This window comes from Tenrec ecaudatus, chromosome 17 (assembly GCF_050624435.1).
Source record: "Tenrec ecaudatus isolate mTenEca1 chromosome 17, mTenEca1.hap1, whole genome shotgun sequence".
Classification (NCBI taxonomy): domain Eukaryota; kingdom Metazoa; phylum Chordata; class Mammalia; order Afrosoricida; family Tenrecidae; genus Tenrec; species Tenrec ecaudatus.
In genome coordinates, this window is record NC_134546.1 from 56,175,252 (window position 1) to 56,196,187 (window position 20,936).

General features: G+C 54.1%; 1 protein-coding gene across 3 annotated transcripts in view; it reads right to left on the reverse strand.

Moving 5' to 3' along the window:
- Positions 1-2,980: 2,980 nt before the first annotated feature.
- Positions 2,981-20,936, reverse strand: part of CD276 (CD276 molecule) — a 40,420-nt gene continuing 22,464 nt past the window's right edge. For 2 of the 3 annotated variants that reach the window (XM_075535464.1, XM_075535465.1), the window contains exons 2-8: positions 17,385-17,514; positions 11,194-11,532; positions 10,731-11,027; positions 8,007-8,141; positions 6,986-7,021; positions 5,331-5,366; positions 2,981-4,363 (exon numbers count right to left, since the gene is read on the reverse strand). In XM_075535464.1, the coding sequence (XP_075391579.1) occupies positions 4,332-4,363; positions 5,331-5,366; positions 6,986-7,021; positions 8,007-8,141; positions 10,731-11,027; positions 11,194-11,532; positions 17,385-17,460 (951 nt within the window). In that variant the 5' untranslated portion in view covers positions 17,461-17,514 and the 3' untranslated portion in view covers positions 2,981-4,331. The remainder of the gene's footprint in view (positions 4,364-5,330; positions 5,367-6,985; positions 7,022-8,006; positions 8,142-10,730; positions 11,028-11,193; positions 11,533-17,384; positions 17,515-20,936) is intronic. The other variant, XM_075535466.1, reaches the window with a different exon arrangement.

Consider the following 20,936-nt stretch of genomic DNA (forward strand, 5'->3'; position numbering starts at 1 on the left):
CACACACACACACTCCAAAACCCTGCCAAGCAACAGTCTCTTGAGACCCTGCCAGGGCAGGTGCCTCTCCCTGAATGGCACCCCTTGGAGGACACCTGTCGTGCCTCTGAGTGTGGAGAGCAGCCTGGGGAAAAGCGAGAGAAGGGATGACTCTGAGCACCCCAGCCCTGTGGCCACCTCTCCCCCAAGGCTCCCCGCCCTTGTTACAAATGGTCCCCGCAGCGAGTTCCAGTCACACCTCCAGCCAGGCAAAGGAACCTTAGCTCCATCCCCTCTTGAGTCTGTGTGGGACAAGTACAGGCTGCAGAGTGGTGCACAGTGAGAATTCTCCATCAAAATGCTGACGGGCAGCTCAAAATATTGCTCTCTAGGACACTCATCCCCGGCGGGGACTCACTGGCTACCACACACACACACACAGCACCCCCAGAAAAGTCTCACACCTGCTGGGTCCCTCCCTTGAGTGCTTGATATATTGTCCTGTCTACACCTTACCTTAGCCCTTCCAGAGAGAGCAAAAAAGCCCGTGACTGTGCCATCCCGTGACTGTGCCATCCCGTGACTGTGCCATCCTACAGATGGGTAGGCTGAAGTCAGCGCCCTTTGGGTCCCTGCACTCCGTATCACCTTGGGAGTAAGCATGGGCCGTTGCCGCCACAATCTCGCGGACTAGGATCTGCCCATTACACAGTGCGTCTCCACTTCGCTGGTGGGCGTTAGAGCCCAGTGAGGGAAGTGACACACTCAGGGCACTTGGCGAGTCTAGGGGCAAAGGCTCAAGTCTTCTGATTCTCAAACCCACCCTGAGCACAGCAGGCTGACTCCTTGAGCTGCCAACCTTCTAGAAGCGGCCCAGTGGGTGAAGAAGGCCCGGCCTTCTCGGCGGCGGTGGCTGTGGAGTTGATTCTGACCACGGGCAGCGCCGGGCGTGCAGAAGCTGCTCTGCAGGGTTTTCCGGGAGAATGCCAGGTTTTACTACTTTCGGAGGCTTCTCTGGGACGTGCCAACCTCTCAGCACGTAATTAAGCGCTTAAGGATCATGCCATCCAAGGACTCCTTTCCCAGGAGGTCTCACCCCCTCCTGAAGAGTGATTTACGATATTCAAAAGAGGGGAGAAAAACAAAATGCACAGGTTTGGCCCCAGCAGAGCCAGGGCGACAAGTCAAGAGACCTGACTCTGTGACCAGGCTCGCTCTTGCTCTGGGCTCGAGGCTCCGGAGTTGGAGCGGCTGCCTGGAACCTGGGACGCTGACACCACAGGGCAGACTGACCCAGAAAGTCCTGTGGGCTCCCTCGCCCCTCAACCTTGTTCTCTGTTTGTCTGCAACATCCATTCCTTCCTCAGGTCTACGGCATGTGGTCTCGTGTCTGGAAACGGACACCCAGAGGAGCTAAGTGACATGCTCTTTAAGATCGCAGGCAGACCCCGGCTAAGGCAGGCGCAGACGTGGGTCCACGTGGCAGAGGGCAAGGCAAACACAGAAGCAGGGGGTCAGGCAAAAACGATGGAGGCAGGACCAGACACTGGGAACTTTGCAGGCCTTAAAGGCAATGCAAGCAAGTCCTGTGACACACAAGTTCCTGCCATGGTCGGGTCGGATAGGCACGCAGGCTGAACAGGTGGGACAGGGAGAAGGGGGAGAGCTTGACAGGGAATCTCTGTATATTAACTGTCTATTAAGTCCTGCGGCCAAGATCTCCATGAATGTGGTGGTGCCCACAGGGGACAAAGTTATAAAAAACTTCTCAGACATAACCAAATGCTTTGAGGAAAGTTGCTGGGCTGGTTTGGGGGGACACCGTGGTCCGCAAAGACCACGTTCTACCCCTAACTCGTCTCCTAGGACTGCGGTCCCCAAAGCCCAGGAGCAGACATCTATGAAGCAACGGTGGCTCTCCCCCTGCCCCCGGCCCCCGCGCTGCAAGAGAGAGTGACGAAAACCGGACGACACGCAGATTAGTCCAGAGGACCAGACAGACAGCAGGCCCCCCAACCCCCGGCCAGACGAACTGGACCAGTGGACATCGAGGGAGAAAAAAAACACAAAGCAACTCAAACCCCAGAGAGTGTGCGGGCTGCCTGGTTGGACAGAGGCTAGTGGGACCCCCAAGACCAGTGGCTCTCAACCTTCCTCATGCCTCGACCCTTAATACAGTTCCTCATGTGGTGGTGACCCCCCCCCCAACCCTAACGTTATTCTCGTTGCTACTTCATCACTGTCATTTTGCTACTGTTATGAATCGGGTGACCCCTGTGAAAGGATCGTTCGACTCCCAAAGGGGTCGCCACCCACAGGCTGAGAACGGCTACCCAAGACAATGGCCTGTACTCAATTCTCAGGTCTGGACTTGAGCTCACCTGTGGTAGAATAGGCAACCCTTTAAGACCAAAAGGACAGCATTCAGACCCTTTAAGACCAAAAGGCTGCATTCAGAAGGCTGAGGAGGGAGGCCTGGATACAGGGAGGGCGTCCCATGAAAGATGGTGCGTGGCAGCGATGGCAATCGCTGAGTTGAATCAGAATGTGTGTAACTGTTGAAAACGGTCTTCTCCTAATTCACAATAAACAGGTTTTTAAAAATTACCATAGGGCAAAACTGGGTCCTGGGCCTGGACCTCTGAACTCACCCTGATGCCCATTCCATTGGGTCAGCGAGGAACCGAACCACACACAGGCATGAGGGAAGGCCCTTAACCCTCCACAGCACCGTCGTCTGAGGGAAGGAAACCAACTGGTGCTCCAGAGTGGGAGGGGCCCCTACAGGGACCAAAGAGCGAGCGTCACCTTCCGGTCATCTGACATCTGACGTCACTGCGCCAGGGAGGAAGAACAGGGAAGAGGGTGGCGCATGGCCGCAGAAACCTAGTCCCTTAGGAATGGTGGTCCCAAGGAGACCCAGGCCCCAGGACTCCAGCCTGAATCCCCAGGGGGAAACCCTTGCTGTCCCATTCCTTGTGTAAACACTCCGAGAGGAAGCTTTGTACCAAGGCTTTTATTACCACCACCACCCCCCATCCTCCCCCAGTTTACAAAATCCCTCAGAGACCCACATTTAAATTAAAAAGCTCCAGGCCCCCCAGTGCTGGGGAGGGACATGTCACAAGGGGGCATCAGATCATCAGTTCTCTTCAACTGGAGGCTGCCCAGAGGCAAGCCAGGTGCTGGCACCACCCCAGAATAGCACCTTGGTAGGATGGGAGGGGGATGCCTGTGTGTCCCCCCCAGCTCCAGTCAGTGGGGTGGCCCTGGGATTCACCTGGCAAGCGTGTGGGAACAGAAATACAACACCCTCTTCTCTCTCTGGGTGTGGATTTTAGGGGTGGGGTCGGGGTGAGGTATCCAGAAACTGTGGGTACAGAACCGGGCTCAGCGGGGAGTGGGGTGGGTGCCACAGGTCACCCACTGCCCACCCTGACTGTCCCCCAGGCGGGTGTGCTGCTCCTGGCCAGTTCCCGTGTGAGTTCCCAGCCGGCTGTGAGCTCCTGGAGCTCCACGCTCTCTCAGGGCCCCGGCACCCGCGCAGCCCTGCCAGGTCAAGGTGCTCAAGGCACAGGAATCCAATGACAACAGGAAAGGAGCAGTGCCAACCCTGCTTTGAGGCTCCCCGGCTGGCCAGACAGAGGGACAGAGCGGACCCTCCCTGGGATCCACCTGCACTCCAGAGATCCAGTGTAAGCTGCACCTGCTTCCCGGGGAGAGGGTGCTCACCGGGCCCAGCCCAGGCTCCCCAGCTGTGGGGCGCAGGGGAGGGAGGACGCATCTGTGTTCCAGCACAGGAGCCTGCGTGTCTCTGCACACCTGTCTCCAGGTCTGTAGAGGAGGAAAGAGGCGGGAAGAAACCGTGCGCAGACTCAAAGAGCAGGGCCAAGTGAGAGATGGTGCAAGGGGAGAGCAGGCTGAGAGAGGGACGGGGTGACTCAGACTATGTGTGTCTTTGGAGAAATAAGGCAAAGCACCCCCACTGACTGGTGTGTCCTTTGGAGAGGACAGGGAGCCTGATGGCCCAGGTAGCATCTTGATTGGACAAAGAAGGTGGCAGGCTGCTGTGTCACAGTGCCCATATGAAGTAAGGCAGCAATGGTCTGCGTGTCATGTCGCCAGAGAGATAAGGCATCAGGGCCCTTGAGAATCATCCATTGGAGAAATAGGGGTGGAAACGGGGGTCACTTTTGTATCATGTCCTGTGGAAATGGGGTGGAGCTGCCAGAGTGGGACCCCTCTGTTGGGGGCCAGGGGAGCCCCCAGGCCTGGGCACGCACGCACTGGGGGCTTGGGATAGGACGAGGGACAGGCCTCTCATGGGGCAACAGCTTCCTGGTCCTCGCGGGCTAAGCGATTTCTGGTCCGTCATCTGCATTTCCTGGTGGGGAGGAAAGAAGGGGAAACTGCATTAAATGTCACAAGTTCTGCCCTACGGCCAGGCGTGGGCATGGATGCGCCAGACCCCAGGCTCTCACCACATATGCAGGCGTGACAGTGGGCGTGGGGTTGGCCCCAAACATGGCATAGGAGGTGGGGGGTCTGACCCAGCCAGGATGGTGCTGACGATGACTGTCCTCAGTCCCCACGGGCCACTCAGAGTGCACACACTCTGACCCCCACGGGCCCCTGCAGCTGGCAGACTTTTCCTTTCCCCGCTCCCCAGCCTGTCCTGTCCCTTCTCCAAGGCCTGGCCCACTCCCTCCTTTTCCAGTGGTCCTTTAAGGAAAGCAATGCTGTGGGAACCCCCTCCCTCTGGCACCTTAGGTTCATACCTCTGGCCTCAGGCCCCTCTGTAGTGGCCTGACCAAGAGCTTGGACAAAGGATGTGGCATGTGACTCGGCTCCTCCTGTTCCTACTCTTGGGGGCCAGTCAGTCCACTGGGAGGTGCTCTTGGTCCCTTTCTGCCCAGGGGCTGCCCCTCTGGGCTCGTCCAGCTGATCAGAAAGCAGAACCCAGGCTGCCTCACAGGGGAGCAAGGTGGGCAAGCCCCTCACTTCTCACACACACACCTGCCATACTTGCCCAAAACCAAGCTGACATTTTGATCTACATCTGCTCAAACCTCATTTGGTCTTGAACACCATGGAAGGAGGGGGATGGAGAATCAGGTACCTGGGCTCCCTTCAGTATCCACTACTGCCACCGAGCCCTGGCCTGGCTTATATGGGGACCTTGGTCACACAGCCCTAAGCCATCTCACAAGGCAGGCGGGAGTGGGGGGGGGGGTGCCCAGGCAGCTCTTCCAGGTCAGGAACCTCAGGTCACTGTTGAGTCACCTTCCCACCCTCCTCCACGCATCCACACAAACCACAAACTCACTGGCCCAGCACCAGCAGGCCCTTACCGTCTTTGTTTTCCGAGTGTTTCAGGGGCCGCAGGGCTGCAAAACAGGACAGGGTGTGCCATGAGAGAGGACAGGGACAGAGGGAAGAGTGCTGCCTTGGGAGGGGACAGAGGTAGAGGTGGGGATAGCACTCCATCCCAGGAAAGCGACCTAATCAGCTGCTCCAACCCCCACTGTGGCTTGCCCTGCCCGTCCTTCTCGGGCCTCAATTTCCTGCCTCAGCACCACATTGCCCAAAGTGGCCAATGCTGCCCCCGGGGAGCTCTGCAGGCATGCAGATGCCTACACTTTAACTTGGATTCTGGTCTACAGTACAGAAGTCTTTAATTGCCAGAGGGGTGTAGAATAGTTTTATTTTCTGAAAAGGCATCAGTAGGCCATATAAGTTTGGGGCCACAGAATGGAGACCATCATCCATGGCTACAAATATGCCGAACCAAACAAACAAACCCAAAAAGCTCACTGCCATCGAGTGGGTTCTGACTCAAAGAGACCCTAGAGGGCTGAGTAGAACACCAGGTCACCTGTCACTCTCCACAGGAGTAGAAAGTCAAGTCTTTCTCTCAAGGTGTGGTTGGTGGGTTTGAACTGCGGACCCTGTGGTTAGCAGCCCACCACACAACCACTACACCACCAGGGCTAGAGGTGTGAAAATGCACTCAGCCAGCCCCTAAATGAGGGCCACGTAGGGTGCTGACAGGGGTGGGCCTGCGCCCCCACAGAACTAAGTCTGAGCAAGTCTCTCCCCAACTCCTCCTCCTCCCCCACCCTATCTGCCTCCTGACATGAGCAATGATACCCGATCCCAGGACTACCTCCATGGCCCCCATACCTGGGCAGCCAACTTGACTGGGATGATTTACTGTAAGCCCCAGGCATCATTCTGCTGTGGAGGTGGGGCGGGGGAGTGGGGCTCTGTCTCTCCCAGCCCTGGTTCCCCAGGAAGGCAGGGCAGCTAGACCTCCAGTGGCCAAGCATGCATGAGTGGGTTCCCTCCCAGGTCCTACAGTGTAACCCTACAGCGCCAAGCCTCTGCAGGCCACCTTCCTGTCTTCCCGTTTCCCGTTTAACACAAGACAGTGTTAAACCAGCCCTCTGGTGCCCTCAGGCAGGGGTCAGCTGGCCATCTTATAGATGGGCAACACAAAGGCGCAGAGCTACTGCCCAGAGCTGTCCATCCCCTCCCTGGGCACTTACTAGGTGTATAGAACCAAGCGCTGTACAGACATTATCTCCGTTCATTGAGCCCGGTGACCTGGCGAGCTCAGCCTTGTTATCATGAGACCCGTTTTACAGATGAGGACAGTGAGTCTCAGAGAGGCAAAGTGATTGGGCCAAAGCCAGTCAGCTTGTACAAGATAGAGCTGGAACTTAAACCCAGGCTGGCTAACCCCAAAGTCATGGCCAGGGCTGGTCTGAGTCCACCCCTAGGAAGCCAGCAGGCCCTGCAGTGGCTCTGGAGGGGGTAAAGGTGGCAGGAGGGGGAATCTGGGCACACCATCCTCAATCAGACTCTAAGCAAATGCCAGACTGTCTGATTGAGGGGACTCGAGCATCACCGCTTTATCAGATCTTACAGCAAAGCTGACCTGAGCAGGGGTGGTGTGTTCCCCTAACCCCAGGTAACCTTTTCCCAGCTAGACTCACAAGCTCACCTGTCTTGGACCCTTCTTCATCCTGGTCCTCAGCTCCTGGGAGGCAAGAAGTCCGAATGAACAAAAAGCCTTTCTCGGCCCCTCTTTCATCACTGCACTTCCACCAGGAGTGTGCAGGCCAACAGGGTCTGAGCAGGCTTGAACTGTGATCCAGATGCTGGACCCAAGGTCAGAGTTTGAGGCCAGCACAGAGCAGAGCAGAGCTTTGTGGAGGCTGCAGGGGCTCCCAGCCTGGAGCCCACCACCTACCTAGCCAAGGACCCCTTATCCATGCCTCCACCAGTCCATCCATCCATGAAACAGCCCAGTCAATCATCACTTTCAACACCCCCCTCCCCATCCATCAGTCTCCACCCATTCCTCACCCGCCTGCCCCTCTGTCCGTCTGCAGGGCCTCACTCATCTGTCAACTCACCAATATCTCCTTCCTGACAGCGAGTCCTCTTCCAGCCTCTACCTACCCGTCCACCCAGGTCTCCCCACAAGCTAACGTTAACTCAGCCGCCGTCCAAGGTCAACCCCCCTCTCTGCCAGTGTCAAATCGCCCAACTACCAATTGCCAAAACGACCCATACTGGTGCTTCCTGTCAGAGGGCTTCAGAATCGACCCCCTAAGACACACCTTCCCCCGTACAGGGGCACACTGTCCCCGAGAGATTCACAGGGAGCTGTTGCCTGGCCCCCTCACTCCCAAACACACTCGGGTTCACTGATCTCTACTCTCACTCTCTCATTTTCACAGATCCACCCAATCTTCAGCCCAGGACGGCCACCCAGTCACATCCAGTCACACTCCCAGCCACGCTCCTCCTGCTATATTTGCACACAGATGAGCAAGCTCACTTGCCCCAACACAAGACACAATTCAGCCTCAAGGTCAGATACACACATACCCACTCCAGCCCAACTTATACACCCACACCCATCCCATATTTTTCCATATACTTATATACAACATCCCCAAGTGCACGCGCGCACACACACACACACACACACACACACACACACACCCTCCACTCACCTGCATTCTCCTCTTCACAGCTCTGCTTGATCTTCCTCCAGCACACAAAGGCCAGGGCCACCAGCAGCACAACCAGACAGACGGAGAGCCCCACAGTCACCCACAGGGCCTCAGGGGGGAATATCATGGGCGGCCCTGGCACAGGACAAGGGAGAGGGAGAAGAGACCGTCATATCTGGTCCTCATTGTCGTGATGGGTGAGCAGGGCTGGCACACTGTCCTTCCCAGGGTCCAGCTTTGTGTACACTCCCTCTCATTGCGCTCCACCCACACCCAGACGTGGCCACGGCCTGCAGCTGAATGATGCTCAAGAACCTTCTAGAGCTCCCCACAGACTTGCAAGCAGGAGTGGAAGACAGTAGTTGACACGCAGGGCCAGGTGCACACATCAGAAACGCATGGGGACCAGAATGGAGATTCTGTGGTGGGGCAGGGGGCAGGACCACAAAAATACTCCAGGGGGCTGCTTTCTCCGTTCACCCCTGGGTTGGGGTGGTGCCTGACCCTACTCAACCAGGGAAGGACAGCCCCCCAGTTTTAGCCTCTAAGCTCAGGGCTTGCTCCAGAAAGGCCCCTCCACGTGGACTCAGGGAGGCCCAGTCCTTCATCAGCTGTGCGAAAGGCCAGGCCGAATGGCTGCCCAGAGTCTGAATCCCAGCATGCTTTGCCAGGCACAGAGCTCCCGGAGCAAAATCCAGGCCAAGGGCTCCCAAGTAGGCCAGACCTGCTCTAACAAAAGCAGGCGGGCGGGTGACGGGGTGGACAGGAAATGAGGCCGAGAGGCCGAAGTTGGTTTCTGATCCTAGTTCATCTACTCGCTGCAGAGTACGGAAGTCGGGGCCCACAGACCCCCCCCAAGGGATGGGTTTGGGGGAGGGACAGGAGCCCTCAAAACTAGCCTATGCAACTGCACATGTGTCTGAATGCGAAGACCCCCAGCACGGGGTCAGTTTTCAAAGATTTCCTCTACAGGTCCCATCACCGTGCGACCCTGTGGCCTCCGGGCAACTCCTTGGCACTGGTCTTGTTTCTTTGTCGAAGAACTGTGTTTGCCATGCTGCCCTCAATGCCCTACCTGTTCTCTGTTTATCAAACCACTGCCATCGAGTCAGTTCTGACTTGTAACAACCCTACAGAATAAGGGAGAACTGCCCCTGGGGGTGCTGAGACTGGGACTCTTGCCGGGAACAGAAAGGCCCTTCCTGCGAGCCTGGTGGTTTCAAACTGCTGACCTTGTGGTCTTAGCTTGTGGGTTTTCATAAAAACACTAGTGGCTAAAGCAATGTAAAATGTGGGCACATTCACCCTGCCATCACACATACCCTCAGACATGGGGTTCCCTCCCACAGCCATCCCATTCAACCCGGTGTGCAAAGCAGCATGAAGCCCACCCAGCTCCAGGCTCCTCTCTCCTCCCTAGAGGCGTTTCCTGGCCACAACTTAACAGCCCTCTCCTTCCCCAAGAGCTTCCCGCCCCACTTCCTCCTCCAGCAACTGGATCCTGAGTCACTGACAGGACCTTGTGATTCAGCATTCCCCCACCAGGCCACGTGGCGGCCTCTCTTAAGGGTCCAGGAGACTTGAGTCCAAGGGGGTGACTCACACAGAGAGTGGGGCCCAAGGCGGTCTCCAAGAAGGGAGGGGCTCAGTCCTGGAGGGGGGTGGTGGGAACAAGCCTGCAAGGCTTGAGGTTTGGGCAGATGCTGGGGACACCCCTGAGTGGGCAGGCTCGGGGCGGTGGGCGGGTGAATAGAAGCCATGGAAGAGAAGAGAACTGGGCAGACAGAGCCCAAGGCCCTAGCCCCGAGTGGGCCCTGGGCTGGCCCCATGGGAGGATGGGCAGGATTGAGGAGCCAGGATGCACCCCCCCCTACACACACACACACACACACACACACACACACACACACACAGGAGATTGTCTCCTTGGGGCTGAATGGGGGCTGGGCCCTCTGCAGGCATGCGTACACAACGGGTGCCCGTGGGGTGTGCACTAAAGGAAAGGAAACTAAAAACCCACTGCTGCCTGCTGAGTCTGTTCTGACTCAGAACCACCCTGGTCAAGACCGTAGCCAACTCAGCCACCTCCATCTACGATGTAAGCTTCCTGGTGGTGGCGGCGTGGTTCTGTGCTGGGCTGCTACCCACAGAACCAGCAGTTTGGAATCACCAGCCATTCCATGGGACAGAGAGCGGCTTTCTACTCCAGCTACAGCCTTGGAAACCCACAGGGGCACTTCGACCCTGTGTTATGGGGTCCCTGACAGTCCGAATGGCATGGATGGCAGGATTTTGATTACCCAGTGTTTGGCCACTTGGGGGCAGCAGAGGCATCCGCAGCTCTTCCACCGCAGACGGATGGGGTACACCTCCACCTGGAGGAGGGCTGAGCGCCCTGGAGAGGACTAGGGTTCGGATGCAGCCATGCCTTCCCACCCCCCTGGCAAGGTTACAGGCCCGTATCACTGCACCCCCATAGCTCCAGGCTCCGCCCCCGCCTGACCACTGCCTCATCCCCAACTTCCACCTTAGGCACTCGCAGGAAGGCAACACAGTGCACGTTATTAAAATGTCACAAACAGCAGGAGGTCTTGTTTAGGAGAACTACATGAAAATGCTTTTCCGCTTTCGGCCCAGCCCATCGGAGTTCTGATGAAGAAACCCTGCATCCCTCCTGCCCTTTCGCCCATCCTTCCGGTCCGTGCGCCTCCCCCGCCCCTCTACCTGTGATGGTGACAGAGCCGTGGGCGTCCTGCTGCAGCACCGGGTTACGCACCAGGCAGCTGTAGGTGCCGTAGGCGCCCAGCTCCACCCTCAGGACGCTGCGCACGTCGAACAGGCCCTGCTCGTTGGCCATCTGCGACGTGACCACGTTACTGGCCAAGGACGCACCCTTCGTGTCCTGCCACAGCACCTCGGCCTCGGGGTAGCCCTGGTAGCTGGAGCACGTGATGGTCACCATGTCTCCGGGCCGCAGGTCCTTGTTGGGCTCCAGAGTCATACTGGGCTTCGAGTAAGGGGCTGCGGGGTGCACAGAGGGCAAAGGTTAAGGGCAGGAGAGGAGAGGGGAGGGGCGGTGAGTACTGGAGGTCAACACTGGGGTTTGGATCAATCTGAGGGGTGCAGGCTGCGGTGGATGCTCCCTCCCTCCCATTCCGCGCTCACCTGCCACCCATTCCGCGCTCACCTGCCACCTGCAGGTTGACCGCAGCACTGCTGAAGTCCCGGATGCTCACGAAGCAGGTGAAGCTGCCCTCATCAGCCACGCGCACGCGCTGTAGCCTCAGGGACGCATTGCCCTTGGCCAGCAGGTCCGGGAAGAGCGCGGTGCGGTTGGCATAGGCGCTGCCCTGGTCGCGGCCCTCGGCGAAGCTGTGCACCAGCTGTTTGGTGTCTGTCAGCTGCCAGATGAGGTTGAGCTGCGCCAGGCTGAAGTCGGGCTCAGGCGAGAAGGAGCAGCGCAGGGTGGCGTCTGTGCCCACCAGGGCCACCACCGGCTCTTCAGGCACCTGGACCTCAACTGCGCCTGCAAGGCAGAAAGTAGGGGCGGAGACATTTGGGCTTCACAGGTCGCCTCCTCGAGCTCACCCAGGATCTGTCTGGTCCTCCTTTTAGACCAAAAGCAAGTGTCTGCAGTGTCCATCCGTCCATCCATCCATCCATCCATCCATCCATCCATCCATCCATCCATCCATCCATCCTTTCTGTCACCAAGTATACAGTGTTGTTGCTGATGATGTAGAGTCACTGCCAACCCATTTGACCCCACAGACAACAGAACGAACCCCCGGGGCACCTCCTCCTTGCCTATGACATCTCAAACTGCAACAGAGAACAAGAGAGCTGAGCAAACCCACCTGCAGACCTCCGTGACCGAGAAAACGGGCAGACGGATCCGAGAGCGGGGCTGTAGCTTTTCAAGCGATTTTACAGCTGCCTGTCTGTGCTGCTTCAAGGTCCCCCTTCCCTCTAAATACACGCGATTAGTATCAACTGGGAGAGAGCAGAGGCTAATAAAGTACACACCAAAAGGAACTCGTTTTTGTTTGTTCTTTCTGTCCGAGGAAGAATTACAAATCTTAGGAGGAAATGTGTTTTGATTATCATTGGTTTTCCTAAGTAAACAGGAATCTCTTATAGAAAAAAGGGAGCAAGCCTACTTAAATGCGGCTAGCAGACATGCTCTTCCTACAGAGAGCGTGGTCAGCAGAAAGGAAAGAGGGTGGACAGGCCCGAGCACACGGAGCAGGGATCAGCGTGCTCCTGCATGAGGGACAGCAGGTGAGAGGACCCGAGAGAACCAGTGCGGCTGAGCACCTGAGAGACCAGGGAGAGTTTAGGGTTCGTTCTGCATGCAGTGGGGGGTTTGAATCACGCACACGCTGGCTAACACCTCTTCAATCACCCTCTGGCTTCTCTGTGGAGGCTGGAGTAGAGGCCGGGGTCTGTCAGGAGTGATTCCTGAGGAGCAGAGGCTCTGGCAGGCAAGCATGGAGAAGGAGAGGGCTCGCAGTGCATGTCAGAGGGAGCATGCATCAGATCTGCTGATGGATTCCTGGGGAGGAAAGGCAGAGGGCAGAGTCCCAGAGGCCAGTGGCAACGTCTGGGGCAGGTCCAGAGCTGGAGCCCCCAAAGAGAGGCTTCCCCAAGCCAGGGCGGGTTCCCCGGCCCCATGTCTATGCATCCTGCAGCCCTCTCCCGGGCCACCAGGACCTCCATCCCACCTGGAGCGCTTAGCAGGGCCCCTGATAGCCTTTCTGTGGGACAGAGGTGCCACATGTCAGCCCTGCCATTCTTGGGAATGGTCAGACAAAATGCGTATCCTGGACAAACAGCAGCCAGCAGGCACCATCAAGTATGAGCCAGTCGAAGCATCCTGAACAAAAAGGGCAGCTGACCACTGCACCTAGGTAAGTCTTCTTCCATTTAGGACACCAGTCTGTGTCCCGCGTTCTCATGGCGAGTTACATGCAAGACCGTCATCTCTGCACAGCCTGACCAGACGTCTCCAAAGGCCTGAGATGCTCTAGCTGCAATCCCAAATGCCCAAGGGGAGCCAAGGGGCCAGGGTGTCCCCTTACTGGGGACTTGGGGATGACCCTGGGGAGCCACAGAGTGGCAATGTCAGAGCAGGTGGCACCAACATGGCCACCTGTAAACGTTTGTGCAGTGTGTAGGAGCTGTGGGTGCTGGCGCAGAGAGAGGCTAGTGGGCTGGGGGAGGTGGGCAAGGGCTCCAGCCTTGCCATACTCTGCAGCGGGTTACACTAGCTCAGTGGTTCTCAACCTTCCTAAGGCCTCAACCCTTTAATACAGTTCCTCATGTTCTGGTGACCCCTCCAACCATAAAATTATTTTTGTTGCTGTGGAATAGGGAACCAGTGGAGAGGTCTGGGGGCTGGCCCCAATCCCAACTACTAAGTGGACACCTGCCCCTCACCCCAGAATAATTTATTTCAAAAGATGGCACTGAATCTGCAGCTCTGGGAAAGGGACATACCTGATCGGAGCACAGGGGTGCTAGTGAGGTGGGAGGAGGAGAGAGTGGAGCACATCCTGGCCCACCAGGCCTTGAGGACGATGACCTCAATTAGAGCAGCCAGTCCACAGAGAGGAACACATGGCCGGCTCAACTATGAGACATGATGCCCCTCACAGGTGACAACACTGAAGACATAGTGTGGGAACTACGCCCGATCAAATCCTGCCACACTGAGGCAAAACACTAAGGGGGTGCAACAGAACAGCAAGGGAATGGAGTGGCAAGGTCCCCAGGGAATGCTGAAGGTGGACTTGGGCCAGGGCATGGTGTCCCATCAGACTGAATTGTAAGACACTCCTAAAGGCCAACAAACAAGCCTTGAACTAACTACAAGCTTTTCTTTCTTGTTGTGTTTTGTTTTGTTGTCATTGGTTTGTTGTTGTTGTTTTGTTGTATATTGTTGCTTGGTTTTGCTTTGACTTGTTTTTATGCATGTTATTATCTCCACAGGTCTGTCTAAATAAGATAGGCTGGATGAACAATCTGGAGGAGAAAACAATGGGACCGACAGTTCCGGGGGGACATGGTAGAAGAGGAGGTGGGGGGAAAGGAAGTGGTGTTAACAAACCCAGGGACAAGGGAACAACAAGTGATCCAAATTAGTGGTGAGGAGGGTATGGGAAGCCTGGTAGGGCATGATCAAGGGTAATGTAATCAAGAGGAATTGCTGAAATCCTGGTGGGGACTGAGCATGATAGTGGGACAGGAGGAAAGTTAAGGGAAATAGAGCAAAGAGCTGGGAGGCAAAGGGCATTTATAGAGGTCTAGATAAATACATGTATATATGCAAATATATTTATATATGAGGATGGGGAAATAGATCTTTGTGCATATATTTATAGGTTTAGTATTAAGGTGGCAGAAGGACATTGGGCCTCCACTCAAGTACTCCCTCAATGCAAGAATACTTTCTTCTATTAAATTGGCATTCTATGATGCTCACCTTCCCGATACAACTGCCGAAGACAAAGTGGGTGCATAAGCAAATGTGGTGAAGAAAGCTGATGGTGCCCGGCTATCAAAAGATATAGTGTCTGGGGTCTTAAAGGCTTGAAGGTAAACAAGTGGCCATCTAGCTCAGAAGCAACAAAGCCCACATAGGAGAAGCACACCAGCCTATGTGATCATGAGGTGCCAAAGGGATCAGTTATCAGGCATCAAAGAACAAAAAATCATATCATTGTGTATTCACCTCCCTGATACGATCACTGAAGACATGGGTGCATAAGCAAATGTGGCAACAAAAGCTGATGGTGCCCGGCTATCAAAAGATATAGTTTCTGGGGTCTTAAAGGATTGAAGGTAAACAAGCGGCCATCTAGCTTAGAAGCAACAAAGCCCACATGGAAGAAGCACACCAGCCTGTGTGATCACGAGGTGTCGAAGGGATCAGGTATAAGGCATCATCAGAAAAAAAAAAAATCTTACCATAAGTGAATGAGGGGTGCGTGTGGAATGGAGACCCAAAGCCCATTTGTCAGCCACTAAAGATCCCCTTGCAGAGGGGTCTCGGGGAGGAGACGAGCCAGACAGGGTACGATGTAGCAACAATGAAAAATACAACTTTCCTCTAGTTCCTAAATACTTCCTCCCCACCCCCTCCCCAATATCATAATCCAAATTCTCCCTTACAAGTCTGGCTAGACCAGAGGATGTACACTGGTACAGATAGGAACCAGAAATATAGGGAATCCAGGGCAGATGACCCTTTGGGACCAATTTTGTGAGTGGTGATGCTGGGAACATAGAGGGAGGGTGGGTTGGAAAGGGGGAACTGATTACAAGCATCTACATGTAACCTCCTCCCTGGGGGACAGACAACAGAAAAGTGGGTGAAGCGAGAAGTCGGACAGGGCAAGATATGACAAAATAATAATTTATAAATTATCAAAGGTTCATGAGGAAAGGGGGAGTGGGGAGGGAGGGGAAAAATGAGGAGCTGATGTCAAGGGCTTAAGTGGAGAGCAAATGTTTTGAGAATGAGGAGGGCAATGAATGTACAGATGTGCTTTACACCATTGATGTAGGTATGGATTGTGATAAGAGTTGTATGAGCCCCTAATAAAATGATTTAAAAAATTATTTTAGTTGCAACTTCATCACTGTCATTTTGCTATTGTTATGAATCGGGCAACCCCTGTGAAAGGGTCGTTCAATCCCTGACAGGGTCCCGACCCACAGGTTGAGAACCCCTGCACTAGCTACCACCACCACAGGCTTCACTAGGTATTGGAGCTCCTAGAGCCAGGAGGGCCTGGGCTCCCAAGGTCAGGCTGGACGCTGCCAGGTCTGCTGAAGGAAGAGGCCCGCGGCAGCTGTGACAACATGAGCAATAGCACTGGGTGACACCAACCCTAGTGACCTGTCTGGAGGCACTCAAAACCTTTTGACTGCAGGGGCTGCGATCCACAGGGTTGGCAGTTCAAAACCACCAGCCGGTCCATGGGAGAAAGACTGGGCTTTCTACTCCCGCAAACAGGTACAGTCTCAGAAACCCACTGGGTGTCGCTGTGAGTGGGCATTGACTCCACAGACTCCACAGCAGTGAGCCTGGTTTGGTTTTTCCAGAGAAGCCAGAGTAAGGCTGGGGAGCGATATCAGCATCACCCCTTTCTGGCCACACGATGGCGACAGACACTCAGCTTTGTCTTCCCCATGATGCCTAGGATTTGAAATAGGGTGAGACTGTGAAGATCAGGGTACCTTAGCCCCCATGATTAAGTGCTTGGGTTTGGGGATTTTTTTGTGGGCCAATCACTGTATGGGAAGATTTATATAATTTATTCAACACTGTTATACAGAGGACAGACCTCGCCCTTTGACCATTCAATAAATGTAATCACACACACACATACACACACACACACTCACTGCTATGAAGTCAATGCCAACTCGTAGTGACCCCACAGGACAGGGTAAAACTGCCCCTGTGAGTTTCTGAGATTGTCACTCTTCACCAGAGTCAAAAGCCCTGTGTTTTCCCCACAAAGCTGCTAGTGGTTTTGAACTGCTGACCTGGGGATCACAGCGCAACACATAACCACTACGCCACCAGGGTTCCTCGAACATGATGTCCGGTCAAAAAGAAGCAAGCTCAGGGAACAGGGAGACAGAGGGACGATGTGCTCTTGGATACAAGGTGGCCAGCAGGAACGCCTTGCTAAGGAGGGGACCGATGGGTGGTCTCTTGAGTCGTGCCGATGCCTGAGGACAGCGTTCAGCGAGAGGCACCCAAAGGTGCGTAGGCCCCGAGGAAGGAGCAAGTACAGTGTGGTCAAGAACCAGTGGCAGCACGTTGCGTGCGCCCTCGGTGTCAGAGCAGGGTCACCTCACGGTGCTTGTTGTAGATGCTGTCAGGTCAGCCTCTGGCTTAGGCAACCCCATAACACTCCCTGACCCTCCTGGTGACAGACTGGAGGCCAGACTGCTGTGATGCACTGGGTTTGCTCTGGCTGATTTTGGGGGGTAGGTAGCCTTTCATCCTAGTCTAGGTGAACCCAGAAGCTCAGCTGAAACCTGTTCACCGTCGTAGCAACCGGCGTGTGGGGGCTGCGTAGGAGGTGCAGCGGTTGGAACTCGGGCCCTGGGATCTCCTATGGAAGGTGTGGATGCTACTACTGGGCCACCACTGTCTCCTAGGAGGGCCATTTTATGGGAGGAGGACCTGGGGCTGAGAAAGGTGACTTGTGTGGCTCGCTGGACCCCACAGGTGGAAACAAGTATGGTCAGGGCATAGGCCCCATCCCTGCTAGAGAGGATGGATTGACAGGACCAGGGTGAGAGTGGGAGCCCCCAACCCCCCACCCCAATCACTGTCCTCCCCTCCATTGCCCTCACCTGTGAAGCAGAAGCACAGCATTCCCAGGGCCGTGGCCACACGCACACCCACGCCAGGGCTGCCCCGCTGCTGCATCTTCTCTGGAGGCAGCTGACAGCTGGGATCTCCGTGGTGGAGGGCCAACCCTGCCTGAAAGGAAGAGCATGTGAAGCCATTGTCCTAAAAGGTCATCCCCAGGCCCTCTCTCCCTTATCCCCCCATGAACCAGCTGGGGGAAGGCCGCAACTGCCCATCACTGGGAAGCCCTCTGTTCTCCCACTCAGGCCTTCCCTACCCCATCAGGCCCCTTGCTAGAGGCTGTCTAGGAAACAGGCTGGCAGGAGGGGCTTCATTCCCTGCAGAGGCTAGGCCAGAGGAGGTGGGAAGGAGGCAGCTGGGACCCAGCCTTACAACCCAAAAATATTTGTACAAATATGAAGAAGAGGTAAGGAGGCAAATAAAGGCAGGGTTGACAAGTTCAAGAACAGTTCCAGGGGATGATTGGGGTGGAGACTGGTAAGAGGAGTAGGAGCTGAGCTGGAGCCAGACTCGGGATAAAGGATAAAGTCTGCACTTTATCCTGGGAGTAGCTGAGAGCCCATTAGAAGGGCTTGACCAGGGGAGCTGATGGGTCAGACTTGTCCTCATAAAGTCTAATGCAAGGTTGGCCAGAAGAAGGATGTCCTTTCCCATCATTCCGATTCAATGGACGGTGTGTCCCCCGACACGAGGAGTCCTCCAAAGTGAACTCACTAGACTCCAGTCGATTCTGACTCACAGCAACACTATAGGACAGAGTAGAACTGTTCTTGGGGGGCTTTGAGACTATCGATCTTTACAGGGACTAGAAAGAGCTATCTTTACCTCATGGTGTAGCTGGTGGGTTCAAAATACTGGCCTTGTGATGAGCAGCCAACTATAGCCCACTACACCCTCAGGGCTCCTATTGGGACTCTTAGCCAAAGCAATAGAGCAAGAAAGGAAAATTAAAAGCATCCAAATGGACAAAGAAGAAGTAAAACTATCTTTGTTTGCAGGTGTCGTGATGTTATTGTCCTATCAAAGACTCAACAAGAAAACTGCTAGAACTAATACAAGGATTTGGCTGAGCGGCAAGATACAAGGTCAACATACAGAAATCAGCTGGATTCTTCTATACTAACTAACAACGAGGACGCTGACAAGGAAACCAGGAAAATAAGGCCATGTACAGTGGTATCCAAAAGAGGAAGTACTTATGAATAAATCTAACTAGACCCATACAAAGAAATATACAAAACACACTATTAGAAACCAACAGAGAATCTCCTATGTAAATGGGAGACTATATCATGCTCATGGATAGGAAGACTTAACATTGTGAACATGCCAATACTACCCAAAGCAAATAACAGATATAATTAAATTCCAATCCAGATTCCAGCATCATTGTTTAAAGAGATGGGAAAATTAATTACCAACTTTATGAGGAAAGGAATTAGACCCTGGAGAAGCAGAGCACTACTAAAGAAGAACAAAGTAGGTGGCCTCTCACGTCCCGGTCACAACCTACTAGATACAACCACAATAGTCAAAGCAGCCTTGTACTGGTGCAGCAGACAGACACACAGAATGGAGAACTTAGAGGGAACTCTTTTCTCCTATGGATGGCTATCTTGGGCAAAGGGCCAAAACCCATTAAACGGGGAAGAGAGCGCCTCTTTAACAAAGGGCACTGGCATAACTGGATATCTACTTGCAGGGAAATAAGATCCTTGCCTCACACCATATATAAAAAACGAACTTAAAACCATAAAGAAAAAGATAGGGATGAACTTAAGGCCCTGTGCATAGCGTACTTCCTCTATCGAACATAACTAAAAATTTACAGACCACAGAAAACTCCACGACAGGGGCCTCCTAAAAATGAAGCATTTATATGCATCAAAAGACTTCACCAAGAGAGAAAAAGAGAATATACAATCTGGGGGAAATGTTTAGCAACAGCATATCGGAAAAGAGACTAATCTCTAAAAGTTATAGAACACTTAAACACCTCAACAACCAAAGGGCAATCCAATTTAAAAGTGGGCAGAAAATAGATAGATAGATAGATAGATAGATAGATAGATAGATAGATAAAAGTGGGCCTAGAACATGAACAGGCATTTCACCAAAGCAGGCATTCCAGCGGCCAACAAACACATGAAGAAATGTTCTGGAACATATTAGCCAGTAGAGAGATGCAGGTCAAAGCAACAATGAGATATCTTCTCTTACTCCCCACCCACCCACCACACACCACTGCCAGCATGAATAGCAGAGTTTAAATCAGAAAACAAATACTGGCCAGGGTGTGCAGAGACTGGAAACCCCCCACACACACACACACATACACACACACACTGCTGGTGGGATTGTGACATGGTGCCACCACTGTGGAACATGACATGGCACGTTCTCAGAAACCTGGGGACAGAAATTACACATGATCTAGCAATCCGTCCCCGAGAGAAATAAGCACTCTGACAAGAACAGGGGTACGCACAGCCATGTTCCTAGCAACAATCTTCACCGGAGCAAAAAGATGGGAACAAGCCCACTGCCCATCAACAGATGGGTGGAGAAGCACTGGTGGCTGAGCACAGTGAAACACTAAGCAGCGCTGAGGAGTCACAGTGAGTCTGCGGAATGGCTCATAACCTGGAGGGCATTCTGCAGAGTGAGACCCGTCAGTCCCCACAGGTCAGATACGGCATGAGACAACCGGTATAAAAAGGCAGGAAAGGGTCACTCACCGAAAAAAACATTCTTGGAAAGTGAGATGGGCAAAGAGGGGTAAGACACTAACTATAGGGTAGGCACATGAACGTGGGGGAAAGGAAAGTCATACAGACCATAAGATGAGGCGCAGGGATGGGAGGGTGGGAATCAGCATAAAATTAGCAAGGGAAAGGGAGACACTAGGAAGAACTGGAGTCAAAGGCAGCAAAAGTAACTAGTCTCTCACACCCAACCCTGCGGTAACAGTTACAGCAACCTACACTTCGACAAGAAGGGACGCAGAGACAGATGCACAAGATGAATACACAAGACAAACAGGGTTAAGTGGAAAGGTGAGATAAACGCAATGTCCCCATGAATGTATGTGGGGATGTTAAAATGTTCATGGAAAACAATTTAAAAAAATTTCCCCCATGAACTTTTTGAAGCCCCTTCATATGTCGGCGTGACAGAGACTATTTCCACATAGGTATTGATAAGCCCTGGTGGCAGAGAGGGTGAATGGTTGGGCTGCTTACCTCAAGATCAGCAGTTCAAACCCACCAGCCACTCGCTCTGCAGGAGAGAGACAGGCTTTCTACTCCCTTAAAGAGTTATAGCCTCAGAAACCTAGAGGGACAGATCTGCCCTGCCCTACATGAGTCAGAAATAAACAGGGTCACCGTGAGTCAGGGTAGGGAAGCTCCTGGTTTTTGTTTGCTTCCGTGCATATCCATGGATATAGCAGAGCACACAGGGAGCCCAAGCATGAATGCTTCTGGGCCTTAATAAACCTAACACTGTGAGGGGCTGAGCCACTGGGCCTGAGT